We start from the raw sequence: 18,270 nt of genomic DNA on the forward strand, positions 1-18,270 counted from the left end.
CAGAGAGCCTGGGGGCAAGCGCACGGGCCCCGAGGTAGGGCCCTGAGGGTCTGGGGGCCTCGGGCAGTGCTGGGTGGGGCCCCACGCTCTAAGGGGTCCCGGGAGGAGGGTCCAGTGCGCGCAGGGGGCAGGGAGGCGCGTGCGCGCCAGGTGGCAAAGCGGGACGGCGCCGGGGCTGCAGGGAGGAGGGGGCAGGCTAGGGAGTGGGGGCGTGCGCGCATGCGCAGGAAGGGACCTTGGCCGCTGACCTGCTCGCGGGGCCGGCAGGCAGCTGGGCGGTTGGCGAAGGCGTTGGGAGGAGGCGCCGCGCCCGGTGACCCGCGTCCCTCAGCGGCGGAGGCGCAGGTGTAGTAGTGGCGGTTTCGAGGCCCGAGCGGTGAGTGCGGGACCACCCCGCCCTGGTGGTGTCTTCTCCCCAGATTCCCGGAGGCCCACCCCCTGGCCGCACTGTTGAGTGCAGAGCCGGAAAGTGCGAACCCCCCAACACCCCCAAAAGCCCCAATACACTGGAACCGTCCACAACCCTTTCTGCCCCCTCCAAAGCCCGTTGTATGTAACATATATAATATTCCCGGTACCTCGCTGTCTAATGTCGCTCGCCGCTCGGCGCCACACCCAGCGTTGACCCTCCATCCTGTAGTTTTGCATGTCCCTCACTGGACCTCACTCCCTTCCTTTTCCTCTCCAAGTGCCCCTGCTCTGGGGAATGCATCCCGGACTTCCCAGGGAGGAGAAAGTGCCAAAACAAGCACATGAAGTAGGAGACACTTCTCTGGACCCCAAGACACACAGAGAAGCTAATGGGAACACATTAAACAAACAGAATTTTATTTTGGTTGCCTTCAGATTTGAAAGCCAGGGGTCTGGAGGCACTTGTTTTGGGTCTAGGGCTGGGTGTCCAGAATTGACTTGCTGTGTGACTGTCCCAGTCAGCTGGGGCTGCTGTAATGGAATACCTACCGTGGGCTGGGCCACCCAAATGTATTTCTCACAGTTCTGGAGGCTGGGAAGTCTCAGCTCAGAGGTCCGTGAGATTCAGTGTGTGGTGAGAGCCTGATTTCTGATGCATAGACAGGCATCTTGTCACTGTGTCCTTCACATGGTGGAGGAAGCAGGGGAGTTCTCTGGGGCCCTGTCTTATAATATGGGCACTAATCCCATTCATCGGGGCTCCATCCTCATGGCCTAATCACGTGCCCAATGTCCCTCATCCTGATACCATCACATCCGGGTTTGGATTTCCACATAAGAATCTGGGGAGGAGGGGAGGACCCAGACAGTCAGATTATAGCAATGACCCAAGGTAAACTTTGACTTCACAAGGCTTGGGTTTCCTTGTCTGAAAGAACCTGGATATTACGCGTACCCATCTCTCAGGGTGACTAGACTATTTCAACGGACAGAACACAGTAAGTGTTCAATAAATAGAGAGAAGGGGTATGGAAGTTAAGTGCTGCAGGAAGCTCACGTTGTCTTAGTTTTCTTCTGTCAAAGCAAAAATTGCACTGGACGAAGTAAAACAGGCAAGGAAGACTTTATGCGAGGCTACCGGAGCAGGGAAGAGAGGCCAGAACTCAGTCTGAGCTCAGCTCTGCTGAAACAAAGGGTGGGAAGTGTTTGTGGACTGAGGTGAGACAGTGGGAAAGTTGGAAAAGTTGGAGGGAAGGTTGACCAGGAGAACACCTTGAGTAGCTTTCTGAGTTTGCCCATGTGGTTCTCTGATGAGGCCATCTGTGTCTGCTGATTGGTGCCTGTTGGAAGCTAGCTCCCCCCCTCGCACAGAGACTGGGAATAGGGGTGTTATCTTCCTTGAGGATTATGTGTCAAAGGATGACCTCCAGGTCCTTCAGAAAGGCAGTTTGGGGTTGTAAAACAGGAAAGAGGCTTGTAAAAAAGGGTTATCTGTATTTTAAACAGAGAAAGGATGTATAATTACAAGTTTTCTAAAGCACATGTTCAAAGAAAAGGGTGGTTAGGACCTAGAGCCAGAAGAGCCTTTCTAAACGTTGGCCCAGCTCAGAGTAAACAGGCAGGCCATCTTGGTCACCTCATTGGATGCAAAGTAGGCAGAAGATTTAAAAGGAAGGAAACCTCTGGCTTTTTAATTAATTAACTACTTAGATCTTTTTTTTTTCTTTGGTAACCGGATATTTTTACCTCTTTTTCTTTTTTTTAATATGAAATTTATGTCAAATTGGTTTCCATAGAACACCCAGTGCTCATCCCAAAAGGTGCCCTCCTCAATACCATCACCCACCACCCCCCCACCCCACATCAACCCTCAGTTTGTTCTCACTTTTTAAGAGTCTCTTATGCTTTGGCTCTCTCCCACTCTAACCTCTTTTTTTTCCTTCCCCTCCCCCATGGTCTTCTGTTCAGTTTCTCAGGATCCACATAAGAGTGAAAACATATGGTATCTGTCTTTCTCTGTATGGCTTATTTCACTTAGCATCACACTCTCCAGTTCCATCCACGTTGCTACAAAGGACCATATTTCGTTCTTTCTCATTGCCATGTAGTACTCCATTGTGTATATAAACCACAATTTCTTTATCCATTCATCAGTTGATGGACATTTAGGCTCTTTCCATAATTTGGCTATTGTTGAGAGTGCTGCTGTAAACATTGGGGTACAAGTGCCCCTATGCATCAGTACTCCTGTATCCCTTGGGTAAATTCCTAGCGGTGCTACTGCTGGGTCATAGGGTAGGTCTATTTTTAATTTTCTGAGGAACCCCCACACTGTTTTCCAGAGTGGCTGCACCAGTTTGCATTCCCACCAAGAGTGCAAGAGGGTTCCCGTTTCTCCACATCCTCGCCAGCATCTATAATCTCCTGATTTGTTCATTTTGGCCACTCTGACTGGCGTGAGGTGATATCTGAGTGTGGTTTTGATTTGTATTTCCCTGATGAGGAGCGACGTTGAGCATCTTTTCATGTGCCTGTTGGCCATCCGGATGTCTTCTTTAGAGAAGTGTCTATTCATGTTTTCTGCCCATTTCTTCACTGGGTTATTTGTTTTTTGGGTGTGGAGTTTGGTGAGCTCTTTATAGATTTTGGATACTAGCCCTTTGTCCGATATGTCATTTGCAAATATCTTTTCCCATTCCGTTGGTGGCCTTTTAGTTTTGTTGGTTGTTTTCTTTGCTGTGCAGAAGCTTTTTATCTTCATGAGGTACCATTGGTTCATTTTTGCTTTTAATTCCCTTGCCTTTGGGGATGTGTCAAGTAATAAATTGCTACGGCTGAGGTCAGAGAGGTCTTTTCCTGCTTTCTCCTCTAGGGTTTTGATGGTTTCCTGTCTCACATCAGGTCCTTTATCTATTTTGAGTTTATTTTTGTGAATGGTGTAAGAAAGTGGTCTAGTTTCAACCTTCTGCATGTTGCTGTCCAGTTCTCCCAGCACCATTTGTTAAAGAGACTGTCTTTTTTCCATTGGATATTCTTTCCTGCTTTGTCAAAGATGAGTTGGCCATACGTTTGTGGGTCTAGTTCTAGGGTTTCTATTCTATTCCATTGGTCTATGTGTCTGTTTTTGTGCCAATACCATGCTGTCTTGATGATGACAGCTTTGTAGTAGAGGCTAAAGTCTGGGATTGTGATGCCTCCTGCTTTGGTCTTCTTCAAAATTACTTTGGCTATTCGGGGCCTTTTGTGGTTCCATATGAATTTTAGGATGGCTTGTTCTAGTTTCGAGAAGAATGCTGGTGCAATTTTGATTGGGATTGCATTGAATGTGTAGATAGCTTTGGGTAGTATTGACATTTTGACAATATTTATTCTTCCAATTCATGAGCACGGAATGTTTTTCCATTTCTTTATATCTTCTTCAATTTCCTTCCTAAGCTTTCTATAGTTTTCAGCATACAGATTTTGTACACTTTGGTTAGATTTATCCCTAGGTATTTTATGCTTCTTGGTGCAAGTGTGAATGGGATCAGTTTCTTTATTTGTCTTTCTGTTGCTTCATTATTAGTGTATAAGAATGCAGCTGATTTCTGTATATTGATATTGTATCCTGTGACTTTGCTAAATTCATGTATCAGTTGTAGTGGACTTTTGGTGGAGTCTATCGGATTTTCCATGTGTAATATCATGTCATCTGGAAAAAGTGAAAGGTTGACTTCATCTTTGCCAATTTTGATGCCTTTGATTTCCTTTTGTTGTCTGATTGCTGATGCTAGCACGTCCAACACTATGTTAAACAACAGTGGTGAGAGTGGACATCCCTGTCGTGTTCCTGATCTCAGGGAAAAAGCTCTCAGTTTTTCCCCATTGAGGATGATATTAGCTGTAGGCTTTTCATAAATGGCTTTTATGATCTTTAAGTATGTTCCTTCTGTCCCAACTTTCTCGAGAATTTTTATTAAGAAAGGATGCTGAATTTTGTCAAATGCTTTTTCTGCATCGATTGACAGGATCATATGGTTCTTATCTTTTCTTTTATTAATGTGATGTATCACGCTGATTGATTTGTGAATGTTGAACCAGCCCTGCATCCCAGGGATGAATCACACTTGATCATGGTGAATAATTCTTTTTATAAGCTGTTGAATTCGATTTGCTAGTATCTTATTGAGAATTTTTGCATCCATATTCATCAGGGATATTGGCCTGTAGTTCTCTTTTTTTACTGGGTCTCTGTCTGGTTTAGGAATCAAAGTAATACTGGCTTCATAGAATGAGTCTGGAAGTTTTCCTTCCCTTTCTATTTTTTGGAATAGCTTGAGAAGGATAGGTATTATCTCTGCTTTCAACGTCTGGTAGAACTCTCCTGGGAAGCCATCTGTTCCTGGGCTCTCATTTGTTGGGAGATTTTTGATAACTGATTCAATTTCTTCGCTGGATATGGGTCTGTTCAAGCTTTCTATTTCCTCCTGATTGAGTTTTGGAAGCGTGTGGGTGTTTAGGAATTTGTCCATTTCTTCCAGGTTGTCCAGTTTGTTGGCATATAATTTTTCCTAGTATTCCCTGATAATTGTTTGTATCTCTGAGGGATTGGTTGTACTAATTCCATTTTCATTCCTGATTTTATCTATTTGGGTCATCTCCCTTTGCTTTTTGAGAAGCCTGGCTAGAGGTTTATCAATTTTGTTTATTTTTTCAAAAAACCAACTCTTGGTTTCGTTGATCTGCTCTACAGCTTTTTTAGATTCTACATTGTTTATTTCTGCTCTGATCTTTATTATTTCTCTTCTTCTGCTGGGTTTAGGCTGCCTTTGCTGTTCTGCTTCTATTTCCTTTAGGTGTGCTGTTAGATTTTGTATTTGGGATTTTTCTTGTTTCTTGAGATAGGCCTGGATTGCAATGTACTTTCCTCTCAGGACTGCCTTCGCTGCATCCCAAAGCGTTTGGATTGTTGTATTTTCATTTTCATTTGTTTCCATATATTTTTTAATTTCTTCTCTAATTGCCTGGTTGACCATTGGTTCTTTAGCAGGGTGTTCTTTAACCTCCATGCTTTTGGAGGTTTTCCAGACTTTTTCCTGTGGTTGACTTCAAGTTTCACAGCATTGTAGTCCTAAAGTATGCATGGTATGATCTCAATTCTTGTATACTTATGAAGGGCTGTTTTGTGACCCAGTATGTGATCTATCTTGGAGAATGTCCATGTACACTTGAGAAGAAAGTATATTCTGTTGCTTTGGGATGCAGACTTCTAAATATATCTGTCAAGTCCATCTGGTCCAATGTTTCATTCAGGGCCCTTGTTTCTTTATTGATCCTGTGACTAGATGATCTATCCATTGTTGTAAGTGAGGTATTAAATTCCCCACAATTACCACATTCTTATCAATAAGGTTGCTTGTGTTTGTGATTAATTGCTTTATGTATTTGGGGGCTCCCGTATTCGGCACATAGACATTTATAATTGTTAGCTCTTCCTGATGGATAGACCCTGTAATTATTATATAATGCCCTTCTTCATCTCTTGTTACAGCCTTTAATTTAAAGTCAAGTTTGTCTGACATAAGTATGGCTACTCCAGCTTTCTTTTGACTTCCAGTAGCATGGTAAATAGTTCTCCATCCCCTCATTTTCAATCTGAAGGTGTCCTCGGGTCTAAAATGAGTCTCTTGTAGACAGCAAATAGATGGGTCTTGTTCTTTTATCCATTCTGATACCCCATGTCTTTTGGTTGGAGCATTTAGTCCATTTACATTCAGTGTTATTACTGAAAGATATGGGTTTAGAGTCATCGTGATATCTGTAGGTTTCATGCTTGTAGTGATGTCTGTGGTACCTTGTCTCACAGGATCCCCCTTAGGATCTCTTGTAGGACTGGTGTAGTGGTGACGAATTCCTTCAGTTTTTGTTTGTTTGGGAAGACCTTTATCTCTCCTTCTATTCTAAATGACAGATTTGCTGGATAGAGGATTTTTGGCTGCATATTTTTTTTTTCTGTTCATCACATTGAAGATTTCCTGCCATTCCTTTCTGGCCTGCCAAGTTTCAGTAGATAAATCTGTCAGTAGTCTTATTGGTCTCCCTTTATATGTTAGAGCATGTTTATCCCTAGCTGCTTTCAGAATTTTCTCTTTATCCTTGTATTTTGCCAGTTTCACTATGATATGTCATGAGGAAGATCAATTCAAGTTACGTCTGAAGGGAGTTCTCTGTGCCTCTTGGATTTCAATGCCTTTTTCCTTCCCCAGATCAGGGAAGTTCTCAGCTCTGATTTCTTCAAGTACACTTTCATCACCTTTCTCTCTCTCTTCCTCCCCTGGAGTCCCAATTATGCATATGTTGTTGCATTTGATTACATCACTTAGTTCTCTAATTCTCCCCTCCTACTCCTGGATTTTTTTATCTCTTTTTCTCAGCTTCCTCTTTTTCCATAATTTTATCTTCTAATTCACCTATTCTCTCCTCTGCCTCTTCAATCCGAGCTGTGGTCGACTCCATTTTATTTTGCAGCTTATTAATAGCATTTTTTAGCTCTCCTGACTGTTTCTTAGTCCCTTGGTCTCTGTAGTAATAGATTCTCTGGTGTCCTCTATACTTTTTTCAAGCCCAGCAATTAATTTTATGACTATTATTTTAAATTCATTTTCTCTAACATTGCTTCAGTCGTTTTTGATCAGTTCGTTAGCTGTTGCTACTTCCTGGAGTTTCTTTTGAGGAGAATTCTTCCATTTCGTCATTTTGGATAGTCCCTGGAGTGGCGTGGAACTGCAGGACTCTTCCTCTGTGCTGTCTGGAGTAACTTGCATTGGTGGGTGGGGCCGCAGTCGGACCTGATGTCTGCCCCCAGCCCACCGCTGGGGCCACAGTCAGACTGGTGTGTACCTTATCTTCCCCTCTCCCAGGGGCAGGACTCACTGTGGAGTGGTATGGCCCCTGTCTGGGCTACTTGCACACTGCGAGGCTTGTGGTGCTGCTTTGATGGGATCTGGCGTATTAGCTGGGGTGGATCCTGAAGGTGCACAGGGGCGGGAGGAGCAGACTCAGTTCGCTTTGCCTTCTGTGGTCCGCTTCAGGATGGGCCCTGCGGCACCGAGAGGGAGGCGGCCCCGTCGGAGGGATGGATCCGCAGAAGCACAGCGTTGGTTGTTTGCTTGGTGCAAGCAAGTTCTTTGACGGGAACTAGTTCCCTTAGGGATTTTGGCTGGGGGGTGGCCGAGGGAGATGGCGCTGGTAAGAGCCTTTGCTCCCCGCCAAGCTGAGCTCTGTCCTCCGAGGCTCAACAACTTTCCCTCCCTTTGTCCTCTAGCCCTCCCGCTCTCAGAGCAGAGCTGTTGACTTATTCCAGATGTTAAGTTCCGCTGGCTGTCAGAACACACTCCGGCCCCTCTGCTTTTTCAAGCCAGACTGAGGGGCTCTGCCTTGCTGGGCGGGCTGCCCCTCCACCGCCCCAGCTCCCTCCCGCCAGTGCATGTAGCGTGCATCACCTCTCCGCCCTTCCTACCCTCTTCTTTGGGCCTCTCGTCTACACTTGGCTCCAGAGAGTCCGTTCTGCCAGTCTTCTAGCGGTTTTCTGGGTTATTTAGGCAGATGTGGGTGGAATCTAAGTGGTCAGCAGGACGCGGTGAGTCCATCGTCCTCCTACCCTGCCATCTTCCTCCGGAAACCGTACCTCTTATTCATTAATTAGATCTTTATAGCAGCTTTATTCTTTTTAAAAAAATTATTTCAAGTTAGCATACAGTATACTATTGTTTTCAGGAGTAGAACCTAGTGATTTATCACTTACATATGATACCTACTGTTCGTCCGAGTGCCCTCCTTAATGCCCATTACCCATTTGGCCCATTGCCCCACCAACCTCCCATCTAGCAGCCCTAAGTTTGTCCTATTTAAGAGTCTCTTATGGTTTGCCTTCCTTTCTGCTTTTATTTTATTTTTCCTCCCCTTCCTGATGTTTACATGTTTTGTTTCTTAAATTCCACATATGAGTGATATCATATAATTTTTCTATCTCTGACTGACTTAATTTGCTTAGCAAAGTAGGTCCATCCACGTTGTTGAAAATGGCAAGATTTCATTCTTTTTAATTGCCAACTAATATTCCATACTGTGTGTGTGTACACACATGCCACATTTTCTTTATCCATTCATCAGTTAATGGACATTTGGGCTCTTTCCATAATTTAGCTATTGTTGATAGCATTGCTATAAACATTGGGGTGCCTGTGCCCTTCAAATCAGAATTTTTGTATCTTTTGGTAAATACGTACTACTGCAATTGTTGGGTCATTGGGTAGTTCTTTTTTAATTTTTTGAGGAACCTCCATGCTGTTTTCCAGAGTGCTGCACAGTTTGCATTGCCACCAACAGTGTAAGAGGGTTCCCCTTTCTCCACATCCTGGCCAACATCTGTTGTTTTCCCAAGTTGTTAAATTTAGCCATTCTAACAAGTATAAGGTGGTATCTCATTTGTATTTCTCCAATGATGAGTGATGTTGAGCGTCTTTTCATGTGTCTGTTAGCCATCTGGATGTCTTTGGAAAAGTGTTTATTCATGCCTTCTGCCCATTTCTTCACTGAATTTTTTTTGTATGTTGAGTTTGATGTTTATAGATTTTTTTTTAATTTTTTTAATGTTTATTTTGGAGACAGAGAGACAGAGAATGAACAGGGGAGGGTCAGAGAGAGAGGGAGACACAGAATCCAAAGCAGGCTCCAGGCTCTGAGCTGTTAGCACAGAGCCCGACGCGGGGCTTGAACTCACAGACCGTGAGATCATGACCTGAGCCGAAGTCGGACGCTTAACCGACTGAGCCACCCAGGCGCCCCTAGATTTTTGATATTTTATCCAATATATCTTCTTTTGCAAATATCTGCTCTCATTTTGAAGGTTGTCTTTTAGTTTCGTTGATTTTTTTCCTTCACTGTGCAGCTTTTTATCTTGATGAGGTCCCAACAGTTCAATTTTACTTTTATATCCCTTGCCTCCAGAGACCTGTCAAGTAAGAAATTGCTGCGGCTGGTCAAAGAGGTTGCTGCTTCTTTTCTCTTATAGGATTTTGATGGTTTCCTGTCTCACATTTAGGTCTTTCATCTATTTTGAATTTATTTTTGTGTATGGTGTAAGAAAGTGGTCCAGTTTCATTCTTCTGCATGTTGCTGTCTAGTTCTCTGGCACCATTTGCTAAAGAGACTGTCTTTTGTCCATCGGATGCTTTATCCTGCTTTGTCAAAGATTAGTTGGTCACACGTTTGTGGGCCCATTTCTGGGTTCTGTATTCTATTCCATTGGTCTATGTGTCTGTTTTTGTGCCAATACCATATTGCCTTGATGATTACAGCCTTGTAAACAGGCTAACATCCAGAATTATGATGCCTTCAGTTTTTTCAACATTACTTTGGCTATCCAGGGTCTTTTGTGGTTCCATACAAATTTTAGCATTGTTTGTTCTAGCTTAAATGTCTTTTTGAGTGTATTTCCCACTTTAAAAATTTGGGTTCTTATATTTTTATTATTGGCTTATAGCAATGCTTATATATGTCTTTTGTCAGATAAATTTTTTAGAAATATTTTCCCCTTTTATCGCTTTCTTTCCTATTTTCATGATGGTATTCTTTGAGGAGCAAAAATTTTAGATTTTGATGAAGATCTTTTTTATGGCTTGTAGTTTTTTTTCATTTACTTTAATAAATCTCTGTATCCACAAGGCCACAAAGATATTCTTCTATATGTTTTCTACTAGTTTTATAGGTTAGCTTTATGCTTAGGTCTAGGACCACTGCTTCCTCCATCCTTTGAGATCCTAATCTAATGCCCTTTTGTGGAATTTCTAAACCTTCTATGTTTTTTGCCTTGAAAATGGTAAGCATACTTATTTTAAATTTTGCTCCTGATAATTCCACCCCAGATGTCAGGAGTGCCAGATGTTATATTCAGAAAAATTGTTTGGAGAAATAGCTGAGTCTCCAGGATAATATTAGTTTTCTTCAGAGAGGATTTATTTTTTTTTTGTTCTAGGTACCACAGGCATTTGCAATGTAGGATACCTTCATCTGGTATCAAGGATTAAAATTATTTGAAATTGTGCAGTCCCTGCACAGACCCTGGCCAGTTTCTTTCACATTCATCCTTATTTATAAGGTGAGGTCCTAAAATAATGTCTCCCCTTCCTGGCCCTGAATTGTAGCTCTCTCTCTGGTAACTCCAAGAATTTAAGTCAAGTGTTCAAGATCACACAGATAGTGGTAGAGCTGAGAACCAACCTAGATAGTCTGATTTCAGATCCTGGATTATTAATAACCTATTAATAAAATAACAAATAAAAACCTTTGTTATGTTTCCCATTATACACCTAAGTGACTTAATATGTCACGTAATAGATGTTCAGCAAATATTCATTAAATATAAAAATGAATCTTCTCCTATTAGCAATGTTGTTAATGGAAGTACTTTCAGTCTTGCTACTTGTTGAGTGGCATTTTGGGCTTATAGCTATGATGTGATTTTCACATACCATTTTGTCTTTTTGCTGATGGTGATTATTTATTTTCTCTTGTATTGTTTCTTAATAATAATTGGGAAAGGTACTGGTCAAATTTACCTGGAAGCTTGCATCAATAACATACTGATCTTTGTTTTGTGCTTGAAGTTTTATACATATTAGAAACCTGGTAGATACTGAGTAGGGATTTAGGGTTCTCTAATATTTCAAGTGCTTCTCTATATTTTCTCTATATTTTATATTTCTCTATATATCTCTAATATTTCAGCTTCTCTAATATTTCAAGTGCTTGTTGTTTCTTATTGTCCTCCTTTGAGTTTGATTAAAACATTAAACAATTCAAATCTAAGTAAAAATCTTTACTCCCTCCTTAGAATTGAAGAATGGATTTCTCATGGGTTTACCAATTTATGGCTCTTCTGTGGAAGAATTTTATTTTAAAGGTAAGTTGAGCTATCTATAGGAGTTTTGCAACAGCTAAGAGACCACAGTGTGAAAACTCTTACAGCCTGATCACTACATTTCAATTTATACTGTTAAATTTTTCTCAGTCCTACAGCTGGGGGTATCTCTTCCAAATGTGAAGGGTCCTCACAGAGTGAAATAATAGCAGAATGACATGGAGAATAGAGAAAACAGATAGTCCAGGAAACTATTGCTACTATAGAGTTCTTCTTTGCCATCTATATATCTTCTTTTAAGAAGTGTCTTTTAATAAAAAAGAATTAGGCATTTGCAGAGGTAATGGACTTACAGGACAATTAACATAATCTTTTTTTTTTTCCATCTCCTAGAGGCGGCGATTGGTGGCGTTATTTGTGGAATTCACCCTGACGTTACTATTTGCTGGTACGCTTCTGTTAACACGCAAGATTTTGACTATAAAGAAGTATGGGCCTTTCAATTACTCTCTTCAGCCTATTGATAAGTTACCTGCATTTCTTGGAATGCCCATGATTTTTCCTGGTCCATGGGAACTGGCTTTTGTGCCTTCCAAAAGTGTTGTGGTGAAGAGTATTGTTGACCACGTGAAGAGGGATTTACACTATAATTTCACAGGTTAGAAATTAAAGTTTTTTGAAAAAATGTATTATTAAACTGGGTTTCAGTAAAGACACATATGTAATCTTTTAGCCAGGCATTGTTCTCCCAGCTAAAGCATTATAGGATATATCCTCGTAACCAGAGAGTACCCTGCTAGATATAATATTACAGACTTTGTTAAACTTGAGAGTTAAATTCATAAAAAAATATTTTCTCCTAGAATCCAAAACATAGTAATATTTAAAAATTAGATGATCAATTTATATTATTTTGGATTATTATCCAATTCTTTGATACTAAGTCATCCTGGTTTCTGGTTGTGCTTCTTAAACCTGGGTAAGTATAACCCTGGAGGTATATGATGTGCACCAAAGGTACACACAGGCACGGCATAAGCATGAGCCCTCATTCTGGATGTGTGCTCTGTGGTCAGTTATTTCAAACATTGTTCATATAAAAATGTGCAAGTCATATATAGATGCTTTAGAGAAGACTTAAACTACATAGAATTATCTTAAAAGCCCCACAGTAAGCTTATCCCGCCTCTCAACTCAATTTCTCTCCTTTTCCCCCAGAAAGAAACACTGTCAAAAGTTTGGTGAGCATACCTCTAGTGCCCCTTCCTTTTACATACATACATTTATTCACTAGTATATTTTTTCAGCCTTTTTTTGACTCTCAAGGGATTTGAGGGAACTTGAGACCAGATGCCATCTCAAAACATATCTTATTTAAAACATCAGTGAAGCAGAAGAATGCAAAATCCCCAATAAGCTTTGAAGTATATAATACAAATATCCCAATAAACGTAGTCTCTTAGAAGCTACTTTGGGTTACCCAGAATATTGCCTGATTTCCATTCTGATTTCATCTTTGATGCATGGGATTCTTAGAAATGTATTACTTTACTTAAAAACATTTGGAATTTGTTGTTCTCTTTCTCGTTTTTTTTTCCATTTCTATTTTAATTTCCTTGAATCAGAATATATTTGATTTCAGTTCTTTGAAATTTTGAGAATTGTTTATGCCCACTTTATGGTGTATTTTGAAAAATGTACCATGTACATTTGTAAAGACCATGTGTTTTGTGGGTTTTGCTTGTAGTGTTTTATAAATGCTACCCAGGCGAAGTTGTCAAGTTAGTTAATCATAATGCTTTTCAAATATGTATTCTTACTGGTTTTTGTCTGCTTATTCTGTCAGTTATTGACAGAGGTATTACATTTCCAGCTAGGTGTTGTTAGTATGAAATAGGTGTTTTATATATAAATATATAGATATAAAACATCTACTTTAACATTATATACAATGTTCAAATTTCTTTATGCTTATATGTCTTGAAACTATTAGCTCATGTGATCTCTCTGTTGAATTGTTTCTAAAAATATTTCTCTGTTCTGGAATTTCCGCTTGTCCTGTTTTTAATAGATTTCAGGTAACCAGAGAAGCGTTCTCTCTTTTTTAACTATATTAGCCATAGTTACTTTTAAAGTCCTTAACTGGAAAATTGTGGTATCTAGATTACTTGTATATATTTATTTCTCTTTAAGTCATTGAGTTCTGTTTTATAGCATATTTTGTATATTTTTATAAAATGACAGGTGTTGTGGATAAACATCAGAGGCTCCTGAGGGTTAACTTTTCTTCTGGTTGGTTGTTAGAGTACTGACAGAGTGACTTGATTCCATCAAAGTCTGGTTTTAGGCTTCATAAGGGCGGCTCTGTTTCAGTTTTGTCTTTACTCTTGCAGCATATCCTGTGTTCTAGGGCATGGCTCTTCTAGGGTGTCAGCTGGAAGCCTGGAGTATTTATGAAGGCTCCTCGACCTTAGTGGGGCTTGAACGCTAATATTCTCTATTTCATCAGCACTGTGTACCTGATGAAATCCCTGCTCAGCATTTTAGCCTGCCACCTGCTGTTATCTCCTTGGTTTCAAAGAGTCTTAGCCTATACATTCTCAGTTCAGGAGTTGGCTGCTGACTTCAGAGGAATTTACAAGCTGATTTTCACTTCTATGCTCTTCTCCTCTCTTTGCAAGTTTACCTCTCAAGTTCCAGCCATTTTGGCAGCCTGAGCTCTCATCTCTTTTCTTCAGCTCAGTAAGTCTACAATTTTCTGCCAATGCGTTCAGGTAAAGTACCAGGGTGAATATGGCACTCACCCTATGCATTTCCCTTTTCCAAGGTTTGTAAGTCCATAATTATTCATTGCAGCATTATTTACAATCAACCAAGGTATAGAAGCAACCATAGTGTCCATCAGCAGATCAGTGCATAAGGAAAACGTGATTATTCCATCACAAAAAAGAAGGAGATCCTGTCTTGTAACAATATGTATTATGTTTGGAGAACATTATGCTAAGTGAAAAAAGCCAGACACAGAAAGACAAATACTTTATAATCTCACTTATATGTGTTATCTAAAAATACTGAGCTCACAGAAACAGAGAGTAGAGTCGTGGTTTCTGGAGTTGGGGGTGGGTGGGGAAAATGGGGAGATTTTGGTCAGGGTGTATGAACTTTAGTTATAAAGATGAATAAGTCCTGGAAATCTAATGTACATGGTGACTATAGTCAATAACACTATATAGTGTATATAAAATTTATTCCGGAAGTAGATCTTGCAGTGTTCTTCTCATAAAAGAGGATGGTGACTACAAAAGGTGATAGATGAGTTAATTAACCTGATTTTGGTAATCAATTCACAGTCTATGCATATATTAAAACATAATGTTATACCTTAAAATCCCATTATACAACCTACATATATACAATTTTATTTTGTCAGTAACACCTAAATCACTCTGGGCAGAAAATTTTTAAAATAAAGTAAGTGGTAACTGTGTCGTGGTGGAGATATTAATTAGCTTGATTGTTACAGTCATTTCACAGTGTATACATATATCACATTATCATGTTTTACAGCTTAAATACACAACTTTTATGTGTCATGTACTTCAATAAAGCTGGGGAAAAAATAAAGCCACCCCAGATAATAAATGAAAATAAATAATAAATAAATTTCCCTCCAGTTCTGTTTTTGAGAAATCCACACAAACACATGTTTTAGCCTCATTAAGCACTCATAAATCTCTCACTTTCAGCGCACATGGGTGGCTCAGTAAGTTAACTCCTGAGGCTCAGGTCTTGATCTTGGGGTTTGTGATTTCGAGCCCAGTGTGGGGCTCTGTGCTGACAGCTTGGAGCCTGCAGCCTGCTTTGGATTCTGTGTCTGCCTCTCTCTCTCTCCCTCCCCCGTTCTCTCTCTCTCTCTCTCTCTCTCTCTCTCTCTCTCTCTAAAAAATAAAATAAACATTTAAAAAAATCTCTCACTATCTCCCTTTATCTCTCTTAGTCTTTTCACATACCCCTGCTTGAGCAGGTAACACCTTCCTTGAAGCCCAGATAAATTAATGAAAACAGACTGACAAACTGGTGGATCCCTCCTCAGTCCCTTACCACCTTGGCCAGGCAGTTACAAAGAATTGTGGCTATTCCCACAACATTCCATGGTTAAGGCAGATGGAAGGTTCCCTGGGACGTAAAGAATGCACAGGTGAGATGATGACAGTGATTAAGTTCAGATGCAGAAGCAGAGGCTACATGCCCCAAGTGTACCTGACTACCTGTTTGTATGCACTTCACCTTGTTCACAGTGTACTTTCAGGATAATATTCTGAAATTTCCAGCTGTGTTCCTATGTTTTGTTTTGTTTTGCTTTGCTTTGTTTAATTTGGTGGACTTTGTTTTTCCAGCTTTGATCATTTAAACTCTCTGAGGATTTTGTTTTGTCCTGCTCCTGGTCGCCTTGCATGGGTGCAAACCTGATTCTAGTCCCTGACATCCTGCTTCCAGCTTTGGAATTTATATTCCAGCTGTGCCCACCTTGAGAAAAGTATGCACACTTGGCATTTCCAAACTACCAAAAATAATGATTATCACACATAATCACCTCCAATATTAAAATTGTGAAGTTGTTTCATTCTTCAACTTCTAAGTAGTTTTTATTCAGATATTAGAGATTCTCATCGTACACAACTTTGAATAGATTTCATGGATCAATTTTGTTATTTCCTTCTAAAATGAAAATTTCAAAACACTTTGGAAGTATCCCTCTTCCTTGCTTTATTTCAGTATGTACTTATTATAATGATTCATTATACTTTATTTTTTTAATTATACTTTAAACTTGTGGTCAAACTTTTAAAACTCCTAAAGATTTTCATGCACTCCTAATATCCATTAGTTTGTTGTGCCGATGTTTGAACACTGTTTTAAATTTACTTTAAAAATATATATATTTACTTATTTTTGAGAGACAGCACAAGTATGGGAGGGAGAGAGAAAGAGAGAGACACAGAACCTGAAGTAGGCCCCAGGCTCTGAGCTGTCAGCACAGAGCCCGATGCAGGGCTTGAACTCACAAACCATGAGATCATGACCTAAGCCGACATTGGACTCTTAACCGACTGAGCCACCCAGGTACCTCTGAGCAACAGTGTTTTAAAATTTATATGTTGATAATCTTTCATCCGTGTAAAGCATTTTTCCATCTTATAGATAGAAAAGGCACTCAGATACATTTGCCTGTATGTGGGCAACTCACACACTAGATTTATTTTTCTTTCTACAGTTCAAGGCTTTTCTTCAGAACGAGATTTTGAAGAGTATGTTAAACAAGAGAATAACTCTAAAAAAGTGTTGGTTGCTATTATTTTTGACCATGAATTCCAAAATAGTGATGATCCCCTACCACTTAAGGTAAGACGGTTTTATGTAGAAACTTCATAAGTGTGCTTCCAGTTTCTGAGGTTTAATGAAGTAGAGGCATAATTATCTCATTTATTAAGTGGGGGGACTGCAACTTACCCAAGATCATACTGCTTGTACATAGTTGAGCAGGGATTTAAATCCAAATCTAACTAATTTCTGTGTATGTGCATTTATTTAGCCAGAGCTTTATGTTGGTGGGGAAAGAATTAAATTTACCATGTACTAGATTTTCTCCTTATAAATCAGAATCATAGGAGACATTGACCACCAAGGATATTACCTTTCCCACTGTATCTGATACAGCTCTTTCCCAGCTCTGTACATGATGGTGAAGTGAATGCAGATTTCCCAGCTCAAAAGACCTGAGGGGTTAAAAGCAGCTGCATCTTCACCAGCATGGAACACAGCATGAAAATGTCCCTCTTTCTCTTGTTTGACTCTCATAGTTTTTCACCAGAATCTAAATCTAGAAAACAGTGCCAAGGTTTAGCCAAGTGGAATCAGAATTAGGACATAGGCAGACTCTGAGGAAGATTCTGATAACAACCTCCAAGAAGGAGAGACAAGGACTGTGCTTTGAACTTGGTGTCCTTGGTGTTGAAGGAAATAATCAAAATATAGTATAGATGTACGCATGGAGCTATAATTCTGCATTTAAGATAACTGCTGGTTCTCAATGGAAGGAAAAAGTAAGGAAAACCGCTGGGTTGTGAGTAGAGTTGGAGGTATGTTTTCATTCTTTTCCCTCACTCTTTCACTCCTTTCACGTATGTAAAATACCCTCAAGTTACTAATTTGGTATGAGCTGGTGCTGATGTAGGCTCATCAGTGTATATACAGACTGGTTAGAATGTTTTTGGTACAGTTTCAAACTTCACCTGTTTTTCCTTGGACAACCTCCCCACTGTCCCTGCCACTTGGCTCACTCTCTTACCTTTAACATTGCTACTGTGACTTGCTGTACAGTCTCTCCTAACCATACCTACCTCTGTCCTCCTCCATACTCCCATAAATGCTCCTTACATGTTACTATCATTGAATTTGCTGTAAAGTAAATATATATGTTGTCTCAACTAGAATTTGAGCTCCTTGAGGAATAGGTTCTATGTCTTAGTCCTTGAACGTGCAGTAAGTGTCTGAAGCTCTCGGCTTGACAACTGAGTATATTAATATTTACCTACATTTATGACATCGGCCTGCTCCTCCTGATGTTACTGATTTCTCTGGTCTGATCCTTGACTCTAGGCAACTGCTGGACCATTTTCTGTCTCGTAAAGCTACTTAGACCCAGCATGCTCTACCTTGAGGTTTATTTAGTTCTCTAGAATTAGTATTACCTTTTCATTTAATAATGAAATTATGCAGTATTCCACATTTATATTTTATCACATTTCTCCTCTGTCCTCATGTGGGATTCTTTCTTATGTTACAATCACTTTTAGGGGAGGAAGGGATTTTCCTCTCAAAACACTTGGCTGATGTAATGGGAAGAGAAATTAGCAGCATCTTTTGGTGTGTTTCATTTCAGTATGCATGCCAGCTGT

At 40.3% G+C, this 18,270-nt stretch overlaps 1 protein-coding gene across 1 annotated transcript in view; it reads left to right on the forward strand.

Annotated features, from left to right (window-relative positions):
- Positions 1-249: 249 nt before the first annotated feature.
- Positions 250-18,270, forward strand: part of LOC109255524 (phospholipid-transporting ATPase ABCA3-like) — a 120,024-nt gene continuing 102,003 nt past the window's right edge. The window contains exons 1-5 of the mRNA XM_053894585.1: positions 250-376; positions 10,427-10,549; positions 11,285-11,353; positions 11,705-11,969; positions 16,587-16,714. Coding sequence (XP_053750560.1) covers positions 11,294-11,353; positions 11,705-11,969; positions 16,587-16,714 — 453 coding nt within the window. The 5' untranslated portion in view covers positions 250-376; positions 10,427-10,549; positions 11,285-11,293. The remainder of the gene's footprint in view (positions 377-10,426; positions 10,550-11,284; positions 11,354-11,704; positions 11,970-16,586; positions 16,715-18,270) is intronic.

The sequence above is a fragment of the Panthera pardus genome, unplaced genomic scaffold, assembly GCF_024362965.1.
Source record: "Panthera pardus isolate Hobbes unplaced genomic scaffold, ASM2436296v1 HiC_scaffold_5, whole genome shotgun sequence".
In the NCBI taxonomy this organism is placed as follows: Eukaryota; Metazoa; Chordata; class Mammalia; order Carnivora; family Felidae; genus Panthera; species Panthera pardus.